The sequence below is a fragment of the Bos indicus genome, chromosome 20 (genome assembly GCF_029378745.1).
Source record: "Bos indicus isolate NIAB-ARS_2022 breed Sahiwal x Tharparkar chromosome 20, NIAB-ARS_B.indTharparkar_mat_pri_1.0, whole genome shotgun sequence".
NCBI lineage: Eukaryota > Metazoa > Chordata > Mammalia > Artiodactyla > Bovidae > Bos > Bos indicus.
This window is the reverse complement of record NC_091779.1, coordinates 41,954,061-41,973,500: the sequence shown is the minus strand read 5'-3', so window position 1 is coordinate 41,973,500 and position 19,440 is coordinate 41,954,061. Positions and strand designations below refer to the sequence as shown.

General features: G+C 43.5%; 1 protein-coding gene across 5 annotated transcripts in view; it reads right to left on the bottom strand.

Moving 5' to 3' along the window:
• The window catches only part of DROSHA (drosha ribonuclease III), a 123,092-nt gene that overhangs the window by 83,279 nt on the left and 20,373 nt on the right, over positions 1 to 19,440 (bottom strand). For all 5 annotated transcript variants that reach the window (XM_070774804.1, XM_070774805.1, XM_019982966.2 and 2 more), the window contains 5 exons: positions 19,138 to 19,279; positions 17,096 to 17,250; positions 13,361 to 13,441; positions 5,001 to 5,087; positions 2,197 to 2,283 (listed from right to left, as the gene is read on the bottom strand). In XM_070774804.1, coding sequence (XP_070630905.1) covers positions 2,197 to 2,283; positions 5,001 to 5,087; positions 13,361 to 13,441; positions 17,096 to 17,250; positions 19,138 to 19,279 — 552 coding nt within the window. The remainder of the gene's footprint in view (positions 1 to 2,196; positions 2,284 to 5,000; positions 5,088 to 13,360; positions 13,442 to 17,095; positions 17,251 to 19,137; positions 19,280 to 19,440) is intronic.

Genomic DNA, 19,440 nt, shown 5'->3' with positions numbered 1-19,440 from the left:
ATGTCCATCACAAACTCCCGGAGTTCACTCAAACTCATGTCCATAGAGTCGGTGATCCCATCCAGCCATCTCATCCTCTGTCGTTCCCTTCTCCTGCCCCCCAATCCCTCCCAGCATCAGAGTCTTTTCCAATGAGTCAACTCTTTGCATGAGGTGGCGCAATGTAGGGGCAAGTTGGACTAAATGACTTCTAAAGGCCTTTGCAACTCTAAGACTGAGATTTAGTGTAACAAAGGGTTTGAGGGCCTAATTGAGACATTTAAAAAGTAATAAAATAAGAAACCTCCAAATTTAAAAACATCCTAGTGCCTTTTCATAAAAACCGTTTAAAAATTGTCTAAACAACCTAAACATCCATTGACAGATGAATGGATAAAGAAGATGTGGTATGTATATACAATGGAATACTACTCAGCTATAAGAAAGAACAAAGTGGGGAGGGAGGTTTAGGAGGGAGGGGACATATGTATACCTATGGCTGATTCATGTTGATATTTGACAAAAAACAACGAAAAAGCAATTCTTCTTCAATTAAAAAAGTAATTAATTAAAAAAGACCGAAATGTCATCTGAAGCAACAAGGATGCAATTAGAGATTATCGTACTAAGTGAAGTAAGTCAGAAAGAGAAAGACAAATGCCATACTGTGTCACTTACATGTGGAATCTAAAATATAGCACAAATTAACCTATTTACAAAACAGAAACAAATACACAAACAGAGAGAGTAGATTTGTGGTTGCCAAGGGAGAGGGGAAGAAGAGGGATATACTAAGAGATTGCAAACTATTACACTTAGAATGGATAAAACAACAAGATCCTACTGTGTAGCACAGGGAACTGTATCCTGGGATAAACCATAATGGAAAAGAATATAAAAAAGAATGTATATGTGTGGATAACTGAGTCACTTTGCTGTACAGCAGAGATTAGCACACCATATAAATCAACTTTACTTCAATTAAAAAAGAATAGTCCAATTTAAAAGTTTGTCAGTATGGATGATGATGGATGTTAATTAGACTTATCATGGTGATCACTTCACAATATATACAAATACCAAATCATTATGCTATATATCTGAAACTAGTAACATTATATGTCAATTATACCTCAATAAAAAATATTGTTCAATATTACATGATTTTCTATATTATGGTTCACCCTAGAGATATGTGATATGTATTATCAAGTGATTTTATTTTTACACTTACAATGTAATCATCTTCTCAAAAAAAATTCTCTGAGATAAAATATACTGTGGCATAAAGAAAATCTCATTAAACAATTTGTTTTAAATTAGTATCACTACTATGGAATCATGTCTACTAAAAAAAAATAGAAAGTGGAAAGATTAGACAAAGGTTTTATTCTTTACTCTTCAATGGAACAGAATTTCACATTTCAAATAAACTAAAATAACTTTTCAAACTGCAGATATAATTTCTTTTATGTAAACCGGAAAGAATTAACGAACATTCTACTTCAATGTACATATACCGTAGCTATAAATTCAGTAAGTTCTATAGCAGTGTCTTGACTGACTCATGGATACCTCTACACTCCCTTCCTGAGTCACCAGTGAATTCCACTCTACATCCAACTAGAGTATACAATAAGTAAGACAACCCCTAAGACAGCTAGCTTTGAAACAGAAAGATTTTGACTTACAGGACTTCCATCTGAACCGATTACCAACAGATCAGCCTTAATACCTGAGAATATCATGATCTGTACGTCAAAGTCTCTTAAAGAGGACGTCTTCCTGGGATGCAAAAGCAGAAAACTATGAAGTTAACTCAGGCCCTGAACAAGCTCCATTTCTTTACCTGTGACTCACAGACTAAGTACTAGCTTCTCCTTAAAACTTTCCAGCTCTCTTTTGAAGGACACCCACCCCAAAATAGCTTTGACACATTACTCCACAGTTTATCCTTCTTTTTCAATCTTTCACACTCTCAAAATGTTATTCTGATACATGTTTACTTACACCATCTAATGTGGACCAAACCTGTGACTCATTAGCACAGATGTCACACTCCCACCTGACACACACTGCCGCTGACTTCCTGTAGCTTAGGCAAAGGGATGTAAAGTAGTTGTTACTTAGAAGTCAGAGGAAAAGAAATTTCCTTTGACTTTTAGAAAGAAAGGGGGCACAGGGAAGGAGAAAGCTGGCCAATTAGCACATACTTACATTGGTCAGGGGGGCGTGTGCAAACATAGAAAATCCTTCAAAGATATACTCGTGATCATCATATTCAATAACAGTTGGCCTGTCAGTCTAAAAGCAAACAGAAACATGAAGCATGAACAAATGATATGACTTTTACATGCACAGTATCTATCAGGACAAAAGCAACCAACCAAAGCGACCAAGTACAGACTCCTGCTCACGTTCTCCCAGACACCAGGGAGAAACTTTACAAAGAAGTTTAACTCTAGCTTGGTAGGATTCTCTGACTTCAGTTATATACTAGACAATCAAGAAGGTTTATTATGGCTGCCATAAAGGAAAAAAGGCTACATGACTTCATTTTCTAGGAACTTGTTTTATTTAATCTCATAATACTACCAGTCCTGTTCTTACTAAACTGTATTTCTGTACTAACAGAAGTCCTAACAAGAAAAAGATAATCACACAGCCAAATCAAAGCTCAAAGTAGAGAAGACTAAGCATCACAACAGTGAAGACAAGCAGCAGCCTGGAAGGCTCTGAAGGCCCCAGGGTGCCAGCGGCTCCTCCCCTCACAGCTCCATCCCCAGACCCCCCGAGGAAAAGCCCAGCCAGCAAACACTGTAACAAACCAATTCTTGCATAATGTCACAGATCTTAATTACCTGAAAATAGAATCTAATCAAAATATACAAATGCTAATCTAAGCATAAGAGACTCTGTTCATTATGCCATTCTTATGGTCTGCCATTTTTAATCCTAAATGCTAAACATGGAGCAAATGATCAAGATTAGAAACCTAAAAGACATGTTTTTTCTACATAGATATTAAACATTATTCTTTTAAACATTTACATATATATAAACATTTATGCATATACCCCCCCACACATATATATATGAAAAGCTTAGGTGGGTAGGGGAAACTAAAGAATATCCTAATGCACATTTGTTTTTCTAATATTACTGTTACTTCCCATCTGAATAACTCAACAAAGTTGTCCTAAATTAAATATAATGAGAGAACTTCAAATGAAATAATAATGGTAAAGCCATTTTGGAAAATAGTTTGGTAGTTCCTCAAAATACTAAACACAGATTTACCACACAGTCCAGCAACTCTAGTCCTAGAGTTACACTCAAAGGAAGGAAAACATACATCCATGCAAAAACTTGTAAATAAACGTTCACAGCAGCATTATTCATAATAGCCCAACCGTGGATACCACCCAAATGTTCTCTGACTGATGAATGGATAAATCAAATATAGTATATCCATACAGCAGTAAAACGGAATGAAGTTACATATTACACCATGGATGAATCTTGAAAACATTTTGCTAAGCAGAAGAAACCAAAATGATCATACATTGTATGTTTCTATTCATATGAAATACTAGACTAGGCAAATGATAAAGACAAAATATGTTAGTAGTTGCTGAAGGCTGGGCAGCAGGAAAGAACTGACTGCCAGTAAGTACAGGGTTTCTTTGGGAAATGATGAAAATGTTCTAAAATTAGATTGTAGTGTTAGTTTCACAATTCTTAATATCATAAAATATATATTTTAGATGGGTGAGTTATGGTATATTAATCATATTCAGTAAAGTTGTTAAAATAAATAATAATTAATAATCTAATTCCGAAGGACTTCCCTGTGGTCCAACAGCTAAGACTCTGAGCTCCCAACGCAGGGGACCAGGCTTTGATCCCTGGTTGGGGAACTGGATCCCTCATGCCGCAACTAAGAGTTGGTATGCTGCAGTGAAAGATCCCGAGCACCCCAATAAGTCCTGGAACAACCAAATAGTGTGTCCAGTCATGTCCAACTCTTTGCAACCCCATCGACTGTAGCCCGCCAGGTTCTGCTGTCCATGGGATTTCCCAGGCAAGAATACTGGAGCAGGTCGCCATTTCCTTCTCCAGGGGATCTTTCCAACCAAGGGATAGAACCTGGGCCTCTTCTATCTCATGCATTGGCAGAAGGATTCTTTACCACTGTGCCACCTGGGAAGCCCCTAAACTACTCCTGATCTTAGTCAAAAAGCTGAGAAGTGATCAAAATAAATAAATAATAAACATTTAATATTTCTTCAAACAGGAAAGTAACTTTTATGTAGAAAAACATCAAAAAAAAAATCTAATTTTGAAATTGAAATCTAATAAAAAATGTAACCAGAATTAATTAATTATACTGCTGTCAACAGCAGTATAGCACAGTAAAATAGCACACAGCCGTGTACTACAGAGTCAGTCTGCCCAGGTTCAAGTCCCCACTGTGCCACATGTTACCTGAATAATCTTCAGCAAGTTACTTAACCTTATTTGTAGAAACATGGACAACTGTCCCATCTGCATACTGGGGAAAATAATACCTACTCTATCAACTTTCTGTGAGAAATAAGTTAATACATTTCAAACACAGAATGGTGCCTGGTACCACAGTCAACAAATATTAGGCATTTACTGTCATAAATGCAATAGTTATGGGTCACTAGATAATATATAAGTTATTTGCCAATTTTTAAGAGATACACAAGTGTTCTATGCATTCTTCCAACTCCATAGCTCCAACAGACCTATCCATAGTTCACTAGGTCTTATGAGGTACCAACAATATAAAAGAAAAACGACACAGAAATTAGTATAATGAGAGGAAGCCAAATTAAAGTCATTATGATAAAGGCCAGTTTTATCAGCATAAAAATAAAATATTTTTTTAAGAACTGAGTCCACACTTAGCCTATTCACATTTCAACCTATTAACACACATAGATCCTATTTATATTTTTTAACAAATGAAATAGATTTTGGTAGGAACTTACTAAAAAGTTCGTGGGAGGTGAGACTGTAATTCGATAGTGGAAAAGCCTGCCAGCATTGTTGGTCATAGGACGACAGGGCTTGATGGCCTGAGGGGAAAAACAAAAGTAAGTTTAAGAGTAAAGTGGCAAAATATTGTTACTCAAAACTAGACTGTATTTTCTACATTCACATCTGACAAAAGAGGTTTTATGTGTGTTCCTTCACAAACTGGTAGGAAAAGAACAATATTCACTTTACCACTAACTGAATGGATAAACATGGGCTGGCTGGTCACTGGTATTCAACCTGCCTATTCACATACAATACAAGGGGTTTGAACATAGAGATCTTTCTAGAACTAAATTTCCATGACTATCTTCCTTTTCATTTGTAAAATAACACAATACTTGACTTTGCTAACCTCCCAATAAACCAAAAAGCAAAAAGAACAATCTCAGAAGTAATAGCAGTAGGCTATAACAGGAAGGGGAACAAAGTGATATGGTTAAATATGCTGAGTAAAAATAGAAGGAAACAGAAATGCAGGAACCACAAGAATTGGTAGAACAGAACATGCATGGAGCTTAGGGCAAGAAAAGAAAAGCAGCATCAGCAGAATCACTGGGTACTCTGACAGACACAGCGATGTGTGACCCCGACCACCCTTCAGGGAAGGACTTGTTGCCCTTAAACAGTGCTGACAGCAGTCTCTAGCTGCCGGCTCCTTCAGGATCTGCGTCACGAACAGAGCCCCCTCACCTGATGTCAGGTGTATACTAAGCGAGACAGAGGTACGAAGGCCCAGCCACTGCGGCCCACCTTGAATGGGCAATACTCATTCCTTGGGTCATCACCAGGTTGACTAGGGCTTTGTTGGGACTGACTCACAGTTCGGCCAATCCCTCTGTCCAATCCTGCTCATACCCTCTTCCGCTCACAGGTGAAGATCCCTGAGAAACATCATGCGCCCCAGACTTCACCTTCACATCTGCTTCCGGAGAATCCAGGGTGTGACAGTAGGTACCAGAGGTGATCCAAGAAAGCAGGAGGTAAGATGAGGTTTTGGAGCTGAATCACCTGCCATCCGACTGGCAATAAAGAACCCATCACAGTGCCTGGTGGCACACACAGCCCCTGGCACCAGATAACTCGCCAGCTGAAACTTTCAAAGATGCTCAGTGGGAGACTATACCAGCGGAAGCAGGTGCGATGCAGCAGGTGTTGAAGACTTGGAGTGACCAGAAGCTGTACGGATAGTGGGATGGATGACTACTGCCGAGCACCACTGATGCTCTACCTTGTTCCTCAAACCTTAGGGTGATCTCAGACTGCTTGCTCCTCGTGCCCAGAAGTTTCTGATTCAGCAGCTGAGGCAGGCTTGAGAATCTGCACATCTAATAAGGTCTGAGGTGCTGCTGATACTAGTCAGAAGGCCTAAGAGAACCACTGCTCTGCAGAAATGCGGCCGGAGAGGAGGAGGAGGAAAGGCAGCTGGAAGCCAGACATGAAAGCAGAGGACCTGCTGATGGCCCACTAAGAGGCTCCCATCACCAGCAGCGCGAGGTCAGGCTGCGCGCCAGGACTACGCCTGGGGCTCACCTGTCAGAGTCGGTGGGCCTTAAAGACTAATTAACAACCATCCACCGTAGGTCTGTTACTCCAAGGTCAGGGCTATGGAACCTGCGATGCGGACGTACAGGTTTTGACGCCTTATTGTCATTTAGTCACTCAGTCGTGTCTGACTCTTTGTGACCTCATGGACTGTAGTCCGCCAGGCTCCTCTGTCCATTGCATTTCACAGGGAAGATTTCCCACTGAGTGGGTTACCATTTCCTTCTCCAGTTTGCCTCCTTAGACTCCTCTAAACCTTCTGAATCTTCAGAGGCAACCTAGCCTTGTCTATGAAGAGCAAGCACTCCTCTGTCTGAAGACAAGGAAAGCCCCTGAAGGTGACATTGTCCTCACCTCCCCTACCCCATCAAATCTCCCTACCTGACAAGAGACCTATAATTAGGGTCATACCACAGCATAACTGCCAGGTTGGATGAAGAACAAGCTGGAATCAACACTGCCGGGAGAAATATCAATAACCTCAGATATGCAGATGACACCATCCTTATGGCAGAAAGTGAAGAGGAATTTAAAAGCCTCTTGATGAAAGTGAAAAAGGAGAGTGAAAAAGCTGGCTTAAAACCCAACATTCAAAAAAATGAAGATTATGGGGCATCCAGTCCCATCACTTCATGGCAAATAGATGGGGAAACAATGGAAACAGTGACAGATTTTATTTTCTTGGGCTCCAAAATCACTGCAGATGGTGACTGCAGCCATGAAATTAAAAGACACTTGCTCCTTGGAACAAAAGCTATGAAAAACTTGAGAGCATATTAAAAAGCAGAGACATTACGTTGCTGACAAAGGTCTGTCTAGTCAAAGCTATGTTTTTTCCAGTAATCATGTATGGATGTGAAAGTTGGAAAGCTGAGTGCCAAAGAATTGATACTTTTGAACTGTGGTGTTGGAAAAGACTCTTGAAAGTCCCTTGGACTTCAAGGAGATCAAACCAGTCAAACCTAAAGGGAATCAGTCCTGAATATTCATTGGAAGGACTGATGCTGGAACTGAAGTTCCAATACTTTGGCCACCTGATGGGAAGAACTGACTCACTGGAAAAGACTCTGATGCTGGGAAAGACTGAAGACAGGAGGAGAAGGAGACAACAGAGGATGAGATGGTTGGATGGCATCACCAACTCGATGGACATGAGTTTGAGTAGGCTCTCGGGGTTGATGATGGACAGGGAAGGCTAGCATGCTGCAGTCCATGGGGTCGCAGAGTTGGACGTGACTAAGCGACTGAACTGAATAGCATCACTGGTTTCACATTTCACAGCTGGAAAGTACTAAGAGGAAACATAATATCCCACAGGAACTATAAGAACTAGCCAGCGCCAGCACATGCCAGCAGCAGGAACTCACACAGGACTGGCAGTGCGTGATCAAGAGGACCAGGAAACAGTTGGTTAGGGAACAGCTGACGGAGTTAGGAGCATTCAGGATCCAAGGCCATCAGGAGATGCTGCGAACTCCCTACTAAGATGTCTCGCAGTCGTGTCTGAGTCTTTGTGACCCCATGCACTGTAGCCCACCAAGCTCCTCAGTCCATGGGATTCTCCAGGTAAGAATACTGGAGTGGGTTGCCATTCTTTTCTACAGGGGATCTTCCTGACCCAGGGATTGAATCAGGGTCTCCTGCATTGAAGGCAGGTTTTTCACTGTCTGAGCCACCAGGGAAGTTCCACTCAGATGTCTTGCTGCTGCTGCTGCTAAGTCGCTTCAGTCATATCCGACTCTGTGTGACCCCACAGACGGCAGCCCAATAGGCTCCCCCGTCCCTGGGATTCTCCAGGCAAAAACACTGGAGTGGGTTGCCATTTCCTTCCCCAAGGCATGAAAGTGAAAAGTGAAAGTGAAGTCGCTCAGTCGTGTCCGACTCTTCGAGACCCCATGGATTGCAGCCTACCAGGCTCCTCCATCCATGGGATTTTCCAGGCAAGAGTACTGGAGTGGGGTGCCATTGCCTTCTCTGTCAGATGTCTTAGTAGCATGAAAAAGCAATGGTCCATGCTGACTAAAGTGAAAATACCAAAACTGCAGGACAGACAGAAAAAGAAGGAATTCAAAGATTCAAGGAAATGGGCACACTGGGATGGATATAATATCTATGCCTGAAAAAATACCAGATAATCATCTTTCATGGCCCAGAAGACATGCCACTGACCAAGGCCAAAAGGAACATGCTGGCACAGGAGCACCAGCATCAGTAGGATGATCAGTGGTGGCATCCTCTGCAGGCCAGGACTGAGCATAAGAGGGGCTGACACAGTACACAGCTTGCTGACCACATCAAGGATGACAAGACTCTGAAACCAGAGGTAAGACGATGGAGCTCATTTTAAGAAGCCAGGTTACACGATTATCATCATGACCGGTAGGACCAAAGTGGCAGCCAAGGGGATCTGACCCAAAAGGGTCACAGAAGAGGCTTTCACAGCCTGGTGTCCTTGGGTACAAAATAAATGGGTAGCTGACAAGCATACCACCTTAGTTTGTGCCAACGGAAGAAATCAAGACTGGACAAACAAGAGGCTTAAGGTAGGTTGCTCCCATACACAGTCATAATCCCTTGCCCAGTTCCAGACCCGACCAAGTTACTGTACTGAAATCCACTGACTGAAAAGGCTGCCCAAGAGGCCAGAGGCCAGGCCCTGTGACACAATCACAAGCAAAAATAGTCATGACAACCCTGTCCTTCCCCAAAGGGGCCTATGCCCATTGTGCTCAAGGAACTGTACGCTGGGGAAGGAGGAAGTCACACAGTGTAAGGAGTGCTGGACACACCATCTGAATCAAGTGATACTCAAAGACTGGACGTATCACCCTGCTATCCCCGTCAGAGTGGGGCAGATGAGGCCAAGGCAGTATAGATCTTGGTCACGGTCTGGCTTATAGGAGGTCCACTGAGTCTACAGATCCACCCAGTGGTCATTTCCTTGGTCCCTAGACGTACCACTGGAATTGACAAAATGGGCAGACGGTGACACCTCCCCCTGGGTCCCTGATCTGTGGAGTAAGAGCCACCATAGTGGGAAAGGTCAAGCAGAAGCCAACCTGGACATCAAAAACAGTGTGACTCCGGGGAATGGTGGAGATTGTGCCACCCTTAAGGATCCAAATGACACAAGGGTGACTGCCCCTATCACGGTCTGTTTAATGCACCAGTCTGGGCCCTGAAGAAATCAAGTGGATCCCGGCAGATGACCATAGACCCCAAGAAGCTCAGCCAAGTAGCTCCGACTGCACCTGCCGTGCCAGGTATTACAGCAGTTTCAGCAGATGAAAGTGATCTCAGGCACCAAGTGTGCGGCAACTGACCTGCTGAATGTATTCTTTCCTATCCCAACAGAATGAGGACCAGCTCTGATGAGAACAGGTTCACGTTCACATGGAATAGACAACACTAACGGTTTTGCCACCAGCTTGTGTGAATTCTTCTACTCACTGTCATCATACAGTCCAAGGCGCTCCTGACCTAGAATACTGCAGCATGTCATACTGCTCCATTGTATCTTTGACATTATGTCGACCGAGCGAAAAGTCTTGGTAAACTGTACATGCTCCAAAGGGTGGGAGAGAAACCCTACCGAGATTCAGGGCCTCCCATAGCCACTCCATTTTTAGGAGTCAGTGGTTCCAAGACAGCCATCCAAAGTAAAACACAAAACTACTGCCTCTTCCATTCCTACAGTGAAGAAGGAAACAGAATACCAGGTGGGCTTCTTCGAGGTCAGGAGGCAACGCCATCCTCACAGAGGATATTACTACAGCCCATTTATAAAATGGCACAAAAGGCCACCAGCTATGAGAGTGACTCAAGTGAGAAAGGCCTGCTCAAGTGAGAAAGGCCTCGGCAGTTTCAAACCACAGCTCAAGTTGCCCTGCAATGGGAGCCATGTGATTCAGCAAATCCCAGACTGCTGGTAGGAAAAGATGCTGAGAGGGGCTTACGGACACACTGGGAGAATCACCATGCTGGCCTCTGAGGTTCTGAAGCCAAGCCGTGCTGTCTATCATGAAAAATTATGTACCTTTGCAAAGCAATTTCGAGTATGCTGCTGGGCCCTGGCAGACATGGAAGGCACGGCCAAGGGACAGCAAACAGATGTGGGGCTGGAACTGCCCGACGAGAGCTGGGTTCTGCCAGTCCCCTCTGGGCACACGTTTGGGTGGGGCCATCATAAGAAGGAGGGTGCCTATAACCAGAACCACAGAACCTGGCACATACAGAGTAGGGGGCATGAACAAACTGGGTACCCACCACTGTCACATCAGCACACTCCCTCAGCTGATGACTAAAGTCAGGGGTACTGAAAGCAGAAGGAAAAGTCCAAGCTCAGTTTGCAAATGGGTCAGCCAAAAAGGAAGTACAGGGACTTCCCTGGTGGCCCTGGGGTGAGGACTCTAAGCTTCCAAAGCAGGGGGCCTGGGTTCAATCCCTGGTCAGGGAATTAGACCCTGCATGCCATAACTAAGATTCCCACATGCCACAACTAAGGATCCTGCACGTCGTAAACTAAGACCTGGTACAGCCAAATAAATAAGACAGCGTTCTTTAAAAAACAAAGAAAAGAAAGGAGGTGCAAGCCAAAAACAGACTGTGCTGCAGCCTTCTTCATGGATGGCTCTGAAGACAGGGACGAGGGAGACCACCCAGTGGGCAGGGTTCCAGGTGGTATACCTGGTCATCTACTTTGTGTGGAAAGAGAAGTAGCCTGAGGTTAGAATAAAGATGGACTCATGGCAGAAATGGAGAAGGCAATGGCAACCCACTCCAATACTCTTGCCTGGAAAATCCCATGGATAGAGGAGCCTGGTGGGCTGCAATCCATGGGGTCGAGAAGAGTCGGACACGACTAAGCAACTTCACTTTCACTTTTCACTTTCATGCATTGGAGAAGGAAATGGCAACCCACTCCAGTGTTCTTGCCTGGAGAATCCCAGGGACAGGGGAGCCTGGTGGGCTGCCGTCTATGGGGTCACACAGAGTCGGACACGACTGAAGCGACTTAGTAGCAGCAGCAGCAGCATGGCAGAAAGCAAGTGGCCAGCCAGCTGGTCAGAGGCCTAGAAGGAAAAACCTGGGATGATCAGGGATAAGACAGTCTTGGGGTGCCCCCAGGGCGGGGGACACCCACCGTGGAAGAGGTTCTAAACCACTGAGCTAACAAAATGCCCCGGCCAGCCTCAGTCAGCAGTCAGTCCCCCAGAGCCGACAGGATGGGCATGAATGAATGAATGGACATGAAGTGGACACAGGAGCAGATGGAGCTCAACAGCATCCAAGGCTAAGTTGCTAAGCTGACTGCCATACCAGCCACCTATAATGACCACCGCTTGGACCCCAATATGGCACCATCCCTGAGGGCCAACTGGCCCCTTGACAGAATGTGGACCATGTAGGCCCCATCCATGGTGAAAGGGCCAAGTATACTCTAAGAATGGGTTTGACTGCCTCAGCCAGCACCACTGCCCACCCGAATCTCCCTTCACAGAGGGCTCTGCTGCCCAGCCGTGCGAAAAACAGTCAGCACACAGCCTGCAGCCATCAGCTCCTTCCAGGTCCCCCTCCACTACAAGAAGCCCCCTTCACCATGCCCTTTCTCAGGCAGCTTTCTCGGCACAGACAGAGATGCGCGTATGAAAACCATCCTGGCCCCATGTGAGACAACTTCGACAAGCCCAGCTCTAAAGGTCCACCCCAGGTGGACATCCCCCTCTGCTCAGTCCCGAGCCCACACTCCTCTTGACCATGGAAGGTCTCCACAGCAGCCCCACCTGCAGAGACCCCGGCCTGAGGCATGCACACGGACACTCACAGGGCGCAGGCCTTGTCCCACACGCCCTCACTATACTCTGTTGTTATTGTTGTTGTTTAGTCCAAGTGGTGTCCAGCTCTTTGCGACCCCATGGGCTGTAGCCTGCCAGGCTCCTCTGTCTATGGGATTTCCCAGGCAAGAACACTGCAGCTGGTTGCCATTCCCTTTGCCAGGGAATCTTCCCGACCCAGGGATCAAACCAGGATCTCCTGCGCCTCCTGCGATGGCAGGCAGATTCTTTACCACTAAGTCACCAGGGAAGCCCTAAATACAGTGTGCTGAAGCATAAAGTGACAATCCTGGGATTAACGAGAATACCTTGCAGAGAAGTAAAACGTAATGGGGAAAAAAACGAAGGAAAATAATTGATCGGGAGTAGTTACGTGTAACTCTTCAATGTAAAAGTGTTCAACTCATCATGCAAACACCTTTGGAGTGTTCCTGACGACCCAGGGGTAGGGTGTGACACAGGTCAAACAAGTCCGTGTGACGCTCACAGCTGAGTGGAGACAACAGACAAAGACTGACAAAGACAAGGGCGTACACGCACATCCCCAAGGGAAGAGGACATGTGCCATACAGCACCTCGATAAGAGCGTTTCTCCAGAGATTCACCACCGTTCACAACAAAAACATGAAAAACAACTACAATTACGGACCATTTTAGGATACTGAAAATGATTTAAAAAAAAAAAAAAAGGGCACTTCAAATTCACTTTGCCTACTTTAAATGATGAACCTCCCGAAGTGTCCTTGATAACATTCCCATTCCACCCCCAAAACCCAAGTATGTCTCTTCTCCAGTGATTAGTAACAGAGACTATCAGGGAACCTGAGAAGACTATTTCCAGGGTATTACTTCATTTATGGGGAGCAGAATAGCAGCAGCATCTGTCTACTTCTGGCTGCTCAGCGCTGACAAATGTAATAACCCAAACCAGTTACCTCTTCTCCGGGATAAATGCTGTGCCTGATGCCCGTGCGTCTCGCTTTTGCGCTGCATTTGCAGAGTGGGCCATCATTCATCTGTCAGAAACAGAATGTAATTCGTTTTTATTGGGGGGAAAATCCACTCCATGCACGACGATGCCGCGGAAACTGTGTGGGTTTTAATGTCATGAGTACCGAAGCTCTGAAAGGCTGTCAAGGTTTGAAGATTAAACGGATGTTCCAAAACCAATAAAGCTGCAAACTGTCTATATTGTCTGATAAAGGGAAACGCTATGACAACGCTGGATTCCCGACTTATTTGTGCAGCCGAGCAGAAAATATCAGTGTCAGCGCCCTGTTTGCCCCCATCTTCTCCTACTGCTTTCCAGTATGTTCCCGCTATTTCTTATTTCAGGAAAAATGACTCTTTCACAAAAGAAAAGCCTAGTTTATATTCTGAAGGAACATGTAGAACGCTTTGAAGGTGACCTGCAGATTAAATGTTTTCAAAGAAGAGACCAAAAGGTATCTCAAGCAGAAGGAAGAAAATGACTCCTAGAACCAGAAAAACTTCTAGCACTAATCAGGGGACTCTGTGTCTGTTTTTTCACCTTAATTCATTTTCTGGCCATGAACTCCACTCACATGATTCGATAAGTGAATAATCCTGGGTGCTTCTTGGATAGAAAGCTGCTGGTTAAGCACTACAGGGGGGATAGGTGGGTGATACCTAGCTCAGGGTCCACATGATTAAGGAACCCTTATTTTAATTTTAGTGTATGTACTGCTGAAGCAAGCACTAAGAATATTTACATGGGAGAAATAACACACACATGATATGCTTAGTAATTTCAAAATAAAGGAAAAAACAGGGTTCAAGAAGCCAAAATGTGAAAAAAAGATGGCTATTCTACACGACGAACCAGGAAAAGAGAAAAAAGAGAAAGAAGGAATCCAACGTTATGCTCCAAGAACATGAAAGTGAAAAGCAAAGTGTTAGTTGCTCAGTCGTGTCTGACTCTCTGCAACCCCATGGACTGTAGCCCACCAGGCTCCTCTGTCCACGGAATTCTCCAGGTAGGAATACTGAAGTGGGGAGCCATTCCCTTCTCCAGGAGATCTTCGCCACCCAGAGATTAAACCCAAGTCTCTCATGCTGCAGGCAGGTTCTTTACTGTCTGAACCCAGGAACATGAGACCCATCTAAATGGAATGGATCACATAAGTAAGTGACAAGACCAAAAAGGCAGCTGCTGCTGCTGCTAAGTCGCTTCAGTCGTGTCCAACTCTGTGTGACCCCAGAGACGGCAGCCCACCAGGCTTCCCTGTCCCTGGGATTCTCCAGGCAAGAACACTGGAGTGGGTTGCCATTTCTTTCTCCAATGCATGAAAGTGAAAAGTGAAAGTGAAGTCGCTCAGTCGTGTCCGACTCTAGCGACCCCACGGACTATAGCCCACCAGGCTCCTCCGTCCATGGGATTTTCCAGGCAAAAGTACTGGAGTGGGATGCCATTGCCTTCTCCGCCAAAAAGGCAGAACTGAGGTCAAAACCTTAAAGGGCCTTAACCAGTTCGTGAGTTTATTCAATATAAATGGTTAATATGGAATCAAAAAGGAGATCAGAGCATCGGTCTGGAGAATGGAGAAGTGGAGTTCCATTTCTCACTTTTTTGGTATTAATTAAAACATAGATATTTATATATACGATATTATTATGAGACATATATATTCTATATACATATACATATTTCTTTAGAGTTCTAGGGATTTATAACTCATTTTGTCAAAAATAGCTCAATAAAACTTTGAAAAGAAATATTAAAAAAACTATAAGTCTCTTTATCCCTTTGAGAAATCTAAAGCTCCAGGTGGTACAAGAGAGGAATAATATGGCTACCTAAAAAAAAAAAAATCACATTAAGATATTATCCAAAATAACAGCTGGCAAACAGAGATGTGATTGAATTCCCACCAAAGTCACAACACATTCCTAATGCAGGACACAACTTGTGATGAAAAATGCGGAAAAATCATTTAGTGCTCACTTATTTCCAGGGAAGGAAATAGACATCTTACATGCCCATCTTTTACCAGGGTCTGGTCTCCAATACAGATCAGCCCTTTATAAGGCTCACCTGTACAGGGGATACAAAACCAAATACAGTCAATACAACACTGAGACTATTTGTTTCTTGATATGAGAACAAAGTCCATTAAAAGACCACACACCAGGTAAGGGGAGTGACTAATGGAGAAAGGATTTTTCTTGGGGGACACACAAATGTTCTAAAATTAAATTGTGATGACTGTACAATTCTGTGAATATACAAAAAAAAAATGAACTGTACACTTTAATTGTGTAAATTGTATGGTATGTGAATTATAACTTGCTAAAGCTGTTTAAAAAGATCATATACATGATTAATGTACCAAAGTAAAGATTCCAAAGTGTATTAACAATTTGTAAACATTTCTGCTCAATTCTCAGAGAGCAAAAAGGACCACAAGGTACATTTCTGTCAGGCATTCTAACTACATTAATTCTACATTAAAAAAAAAAAGATAATGTAATCTAATATGAACCAGGAGAACAATATCAAAATAATGTAGAATGGTATGAATTTATTTACAAAATATAAATTTTAAATGATCTTTTTCTAGGGATATGTTTAATTATGCTTGATAAGTTGACATGTATTAAAGATACTACTTTTGTATGTATTATACATTTGTAAAAATACAATTATTTTAAAAAGATACTATTTTGCACTATGTATTATTGTGTGTGCATGCTCAGTTGCTCAACAGTGTCTTACTCTTTGTTACCCCATGGACTAGAGCCTCCCAGGCTCCTCTGTCCATGGAACTTTCCAGGCAAGACCACTGGAGTGGGGTGCCACTTTCTACTCCAGTGGTATCCCTCCAACCCTGGGATTGAACTCGCATCTCTTGCATCTCCTGCATTGGCAGGCAGATTCTTTACCACTGTTCCACCAGTATAACTTCATAATAAAACAGAAAGTGAAAATAAAAAATAATTATGTCCACCTATGACGTCACTGGCTTCCCAGGTGACGCAATGGTAAAGAATCCACCTGCCAACACAGGGACACAACAGATGCGGGTTCGATCCCTGGGTTGGGAAGATCCCCTGGAGAAGGGCATGACAACCCACTCCAGTATTCTTCCCTGGAGAATCCCATGGACAAAGGAGCCTGATGAGCTACATACAGTCCATGGGGTCGAAAAGAGTCAGACACGACTGAGCAACTGAGCACAAACACACACGATGTCATTAGCTCAAACACGCTTAATAACAAGAAGTTACAAGGAATTGTGACTTCTACCAACTGGCAAATACGAAGTCTCATAGGGCCTGGGACATTGTTTACTGTATGGTTACAAGATAACTTCTAGATGAACTGCTTTTAAAAAGAGCTACAAGAGCTCTCTCCCTCATCCTACCATTCGTCTCCTTCCGTTTACTGCAAGTTTAATGAGGCAGCACCACCATCCTGCTCCCTCACACAGGATTTACAAACATCGTCAAATATGATTCAAGGAACACTTGCTCTGGTGCTTACGCTTTGGAGCTGAAGCTGAAAAGAAATAAGCTGTGAAGGATGACGCCCAGCCCTGAGAGTAAAATTCAGTTTCAATACCAGCTACCATGCATCTTCTGAGCCAGCAGTCATAAATGTGATGTGTGGGTGTGCAACCTTCACAGCAAGAGCATAAAAGCCTGCGCACCTGGCCTGGGTCGTTGTACCAAAGTTCATCATGAAGTCGGTCAGGATGGGCCTTTTTACGTTTGATTTCTGCAATGACGTCGAAAACTTCAGAGTCTGAGCTGCTAGAGCAGGTGCTGTCCTCATCGGACTCGCATTCGGATTCACTGGAACTCTCTATAGCGGTGAGGGGAAAAAGATGGAGAGAAGCTGAAGCAGTCTGCAAGCTGATTTTACATGAAGGTTTTACATGAAGATTTACATTTTACATGAAGGTTTTACATGAAGATTTACTTCCAAATGACTGAAACGTAAGGACCTACGTTTAGAAATGTAAGGACAGCTGATTATTTTCCAGCAAACACTCCAGTGCCTACTCCACACTAGAACTCTGCTAAGCAACCCATGAAATCTAATAGAGCCCATGATGCTAAGTCACAATCTAGAGGGGGAAACAAAGGATCAAAGATTTTTAGAGAAAGACTTGGTGAACAAGACCAGAGAAAATGCAAACCGCCAGAGCTGTCTGAGGTTTCACCTCCTAAAAGGTGCAGTGAATCCACCCTGATCCACCGGGGTTTCCTAGAAGGGGTGCACGTGACCCAGGCACACGGATGGGGGCGGGGTTGGGCTGATGAGAAGGAAAGGAACACAGAAGGGGCGCTGCAGGCAAAAGCATGGAGCAAGACAATGGGTGGACTCTGGCTGCAGCAAAGGCCTCACAGGAAAAAATCCAGAAGTGAGGGGATAAAAGGTCATGAATGCCAGGCTCTGAAGATCAGACTGAATCAGATTCTAAATTTTTTTCTCTCAATAGTAACAATAGGAGACTCTAGTCCTTCAAAAATGACTAGATAAAAACAGACCAAGAATTATTGTAACGAAACAATCCAGTCACAAAAGACAAATATGGTATGACTCTACTTATATGAGGTACCTAGACTAGTCAGATTCATAGAGACAGAAAGTAGAAGGATGGTTGCCAGAGGCAAAGGGAGACAGGAATGGGGAGTTGGTCTTTAATCTTGATAGAGTTTTCAGTTTAGCAAGATGAAAAGAGTTCCAAAGATTGTTTACACAATATGAATGCATGTAACACGCTACAGAGCCATACGTCCAAAAACGGCTAAGTAGTATATCTTACGTGTATTATGTACATGTTCTTTGTATTTTACTACAATCAAAAAAGAAAAAAAGAAGACCTAGAACTTGGAGTGATCCTACAAGAGATTACTGCAGTACAGCGTAGTAAGAAGGAGCCCTGACACTGCTGTATTTTCGAGCATACTACGTGAGATGGGTACTGTCATTCCTCTTTTAAGACGAGAAAATCGAGACACAGAGAATCACATCACTTGCCCGAGATCACATTTCAAGTGGTGGAACCAGGATTCAAACCCGGGCCAGCTGGTTCTGTTGTGCTTTTCCCCACCACGGACACTGCCTCTGAGTGAAGGAGAAATAACAAAGGTGGGCAGACGAGAGCCAGAAAACACGCAGGAAAAGGCACACTGAACGTCTCCTCTGCATACAGCATTGCGTTAGGGGCTAAGGACACGATGTGGTGAGAAGCAGTGATCTCAGCATCTCCTTGGAGTCTCAGAATACATACGTGAAAATATGTAAGAAAGTGATGGAAACTTTGTGAATAAAGAGAGCGCTTCAAACAGAGCTGGACTCGGGCTGGAGTTTCCACACCCTGGCAGTGGAGAGAGCCACAGGAGATGCCTGCCCATCAGAGCTCGAGGCACGGGAACAGGCTCCTGCTTTTGACGGGAGGCTGGACTGTGGTCCCTTCTGATTTTAAGACAGAAGGAGTCTTGGGGGACACAGTGGCCAGCATGCCTTGCAAATGAGATCTCTTATGTATTCTACTGAATATAACTAAGAGAAAAGAAAATCGAAAAGAAGAAAGTTACATTGCTATGTATTTGCTGACTGGAATTAAAATAAAATGGACATTAGGAAATTTTACTATGGGACTCTCAAGGACACATCCCAAAAGTCTGGTATTAAACAATAAAAAAAAAGCACAGGATCTCGGTCTAGTAACTTCTGACTCACCTAAATCTTCATCTAGCTTCGTCTTGGGAGGCTCCCATGGGGGTCTAGCAGCTTTGGCCTTCTCTTGCCTGCTCCCCAACTCTTCCTCAAATTTGTCATATAAGTCACGGAGCCTACTTGTTCCAACTACAGTAGAATCTCCCTTTGAAAAATAAAGGATCAATATTAGGAACTATATTAATAATAGTCATACCAAAGAGACTTAAGAACTCACCAATAACCAAAGATTTTAACAGCAAGATATCATTTTTCAACCCTCAATTTAACAAACATTTTAAATACAAAATGCCCAGAGTGCTGGCA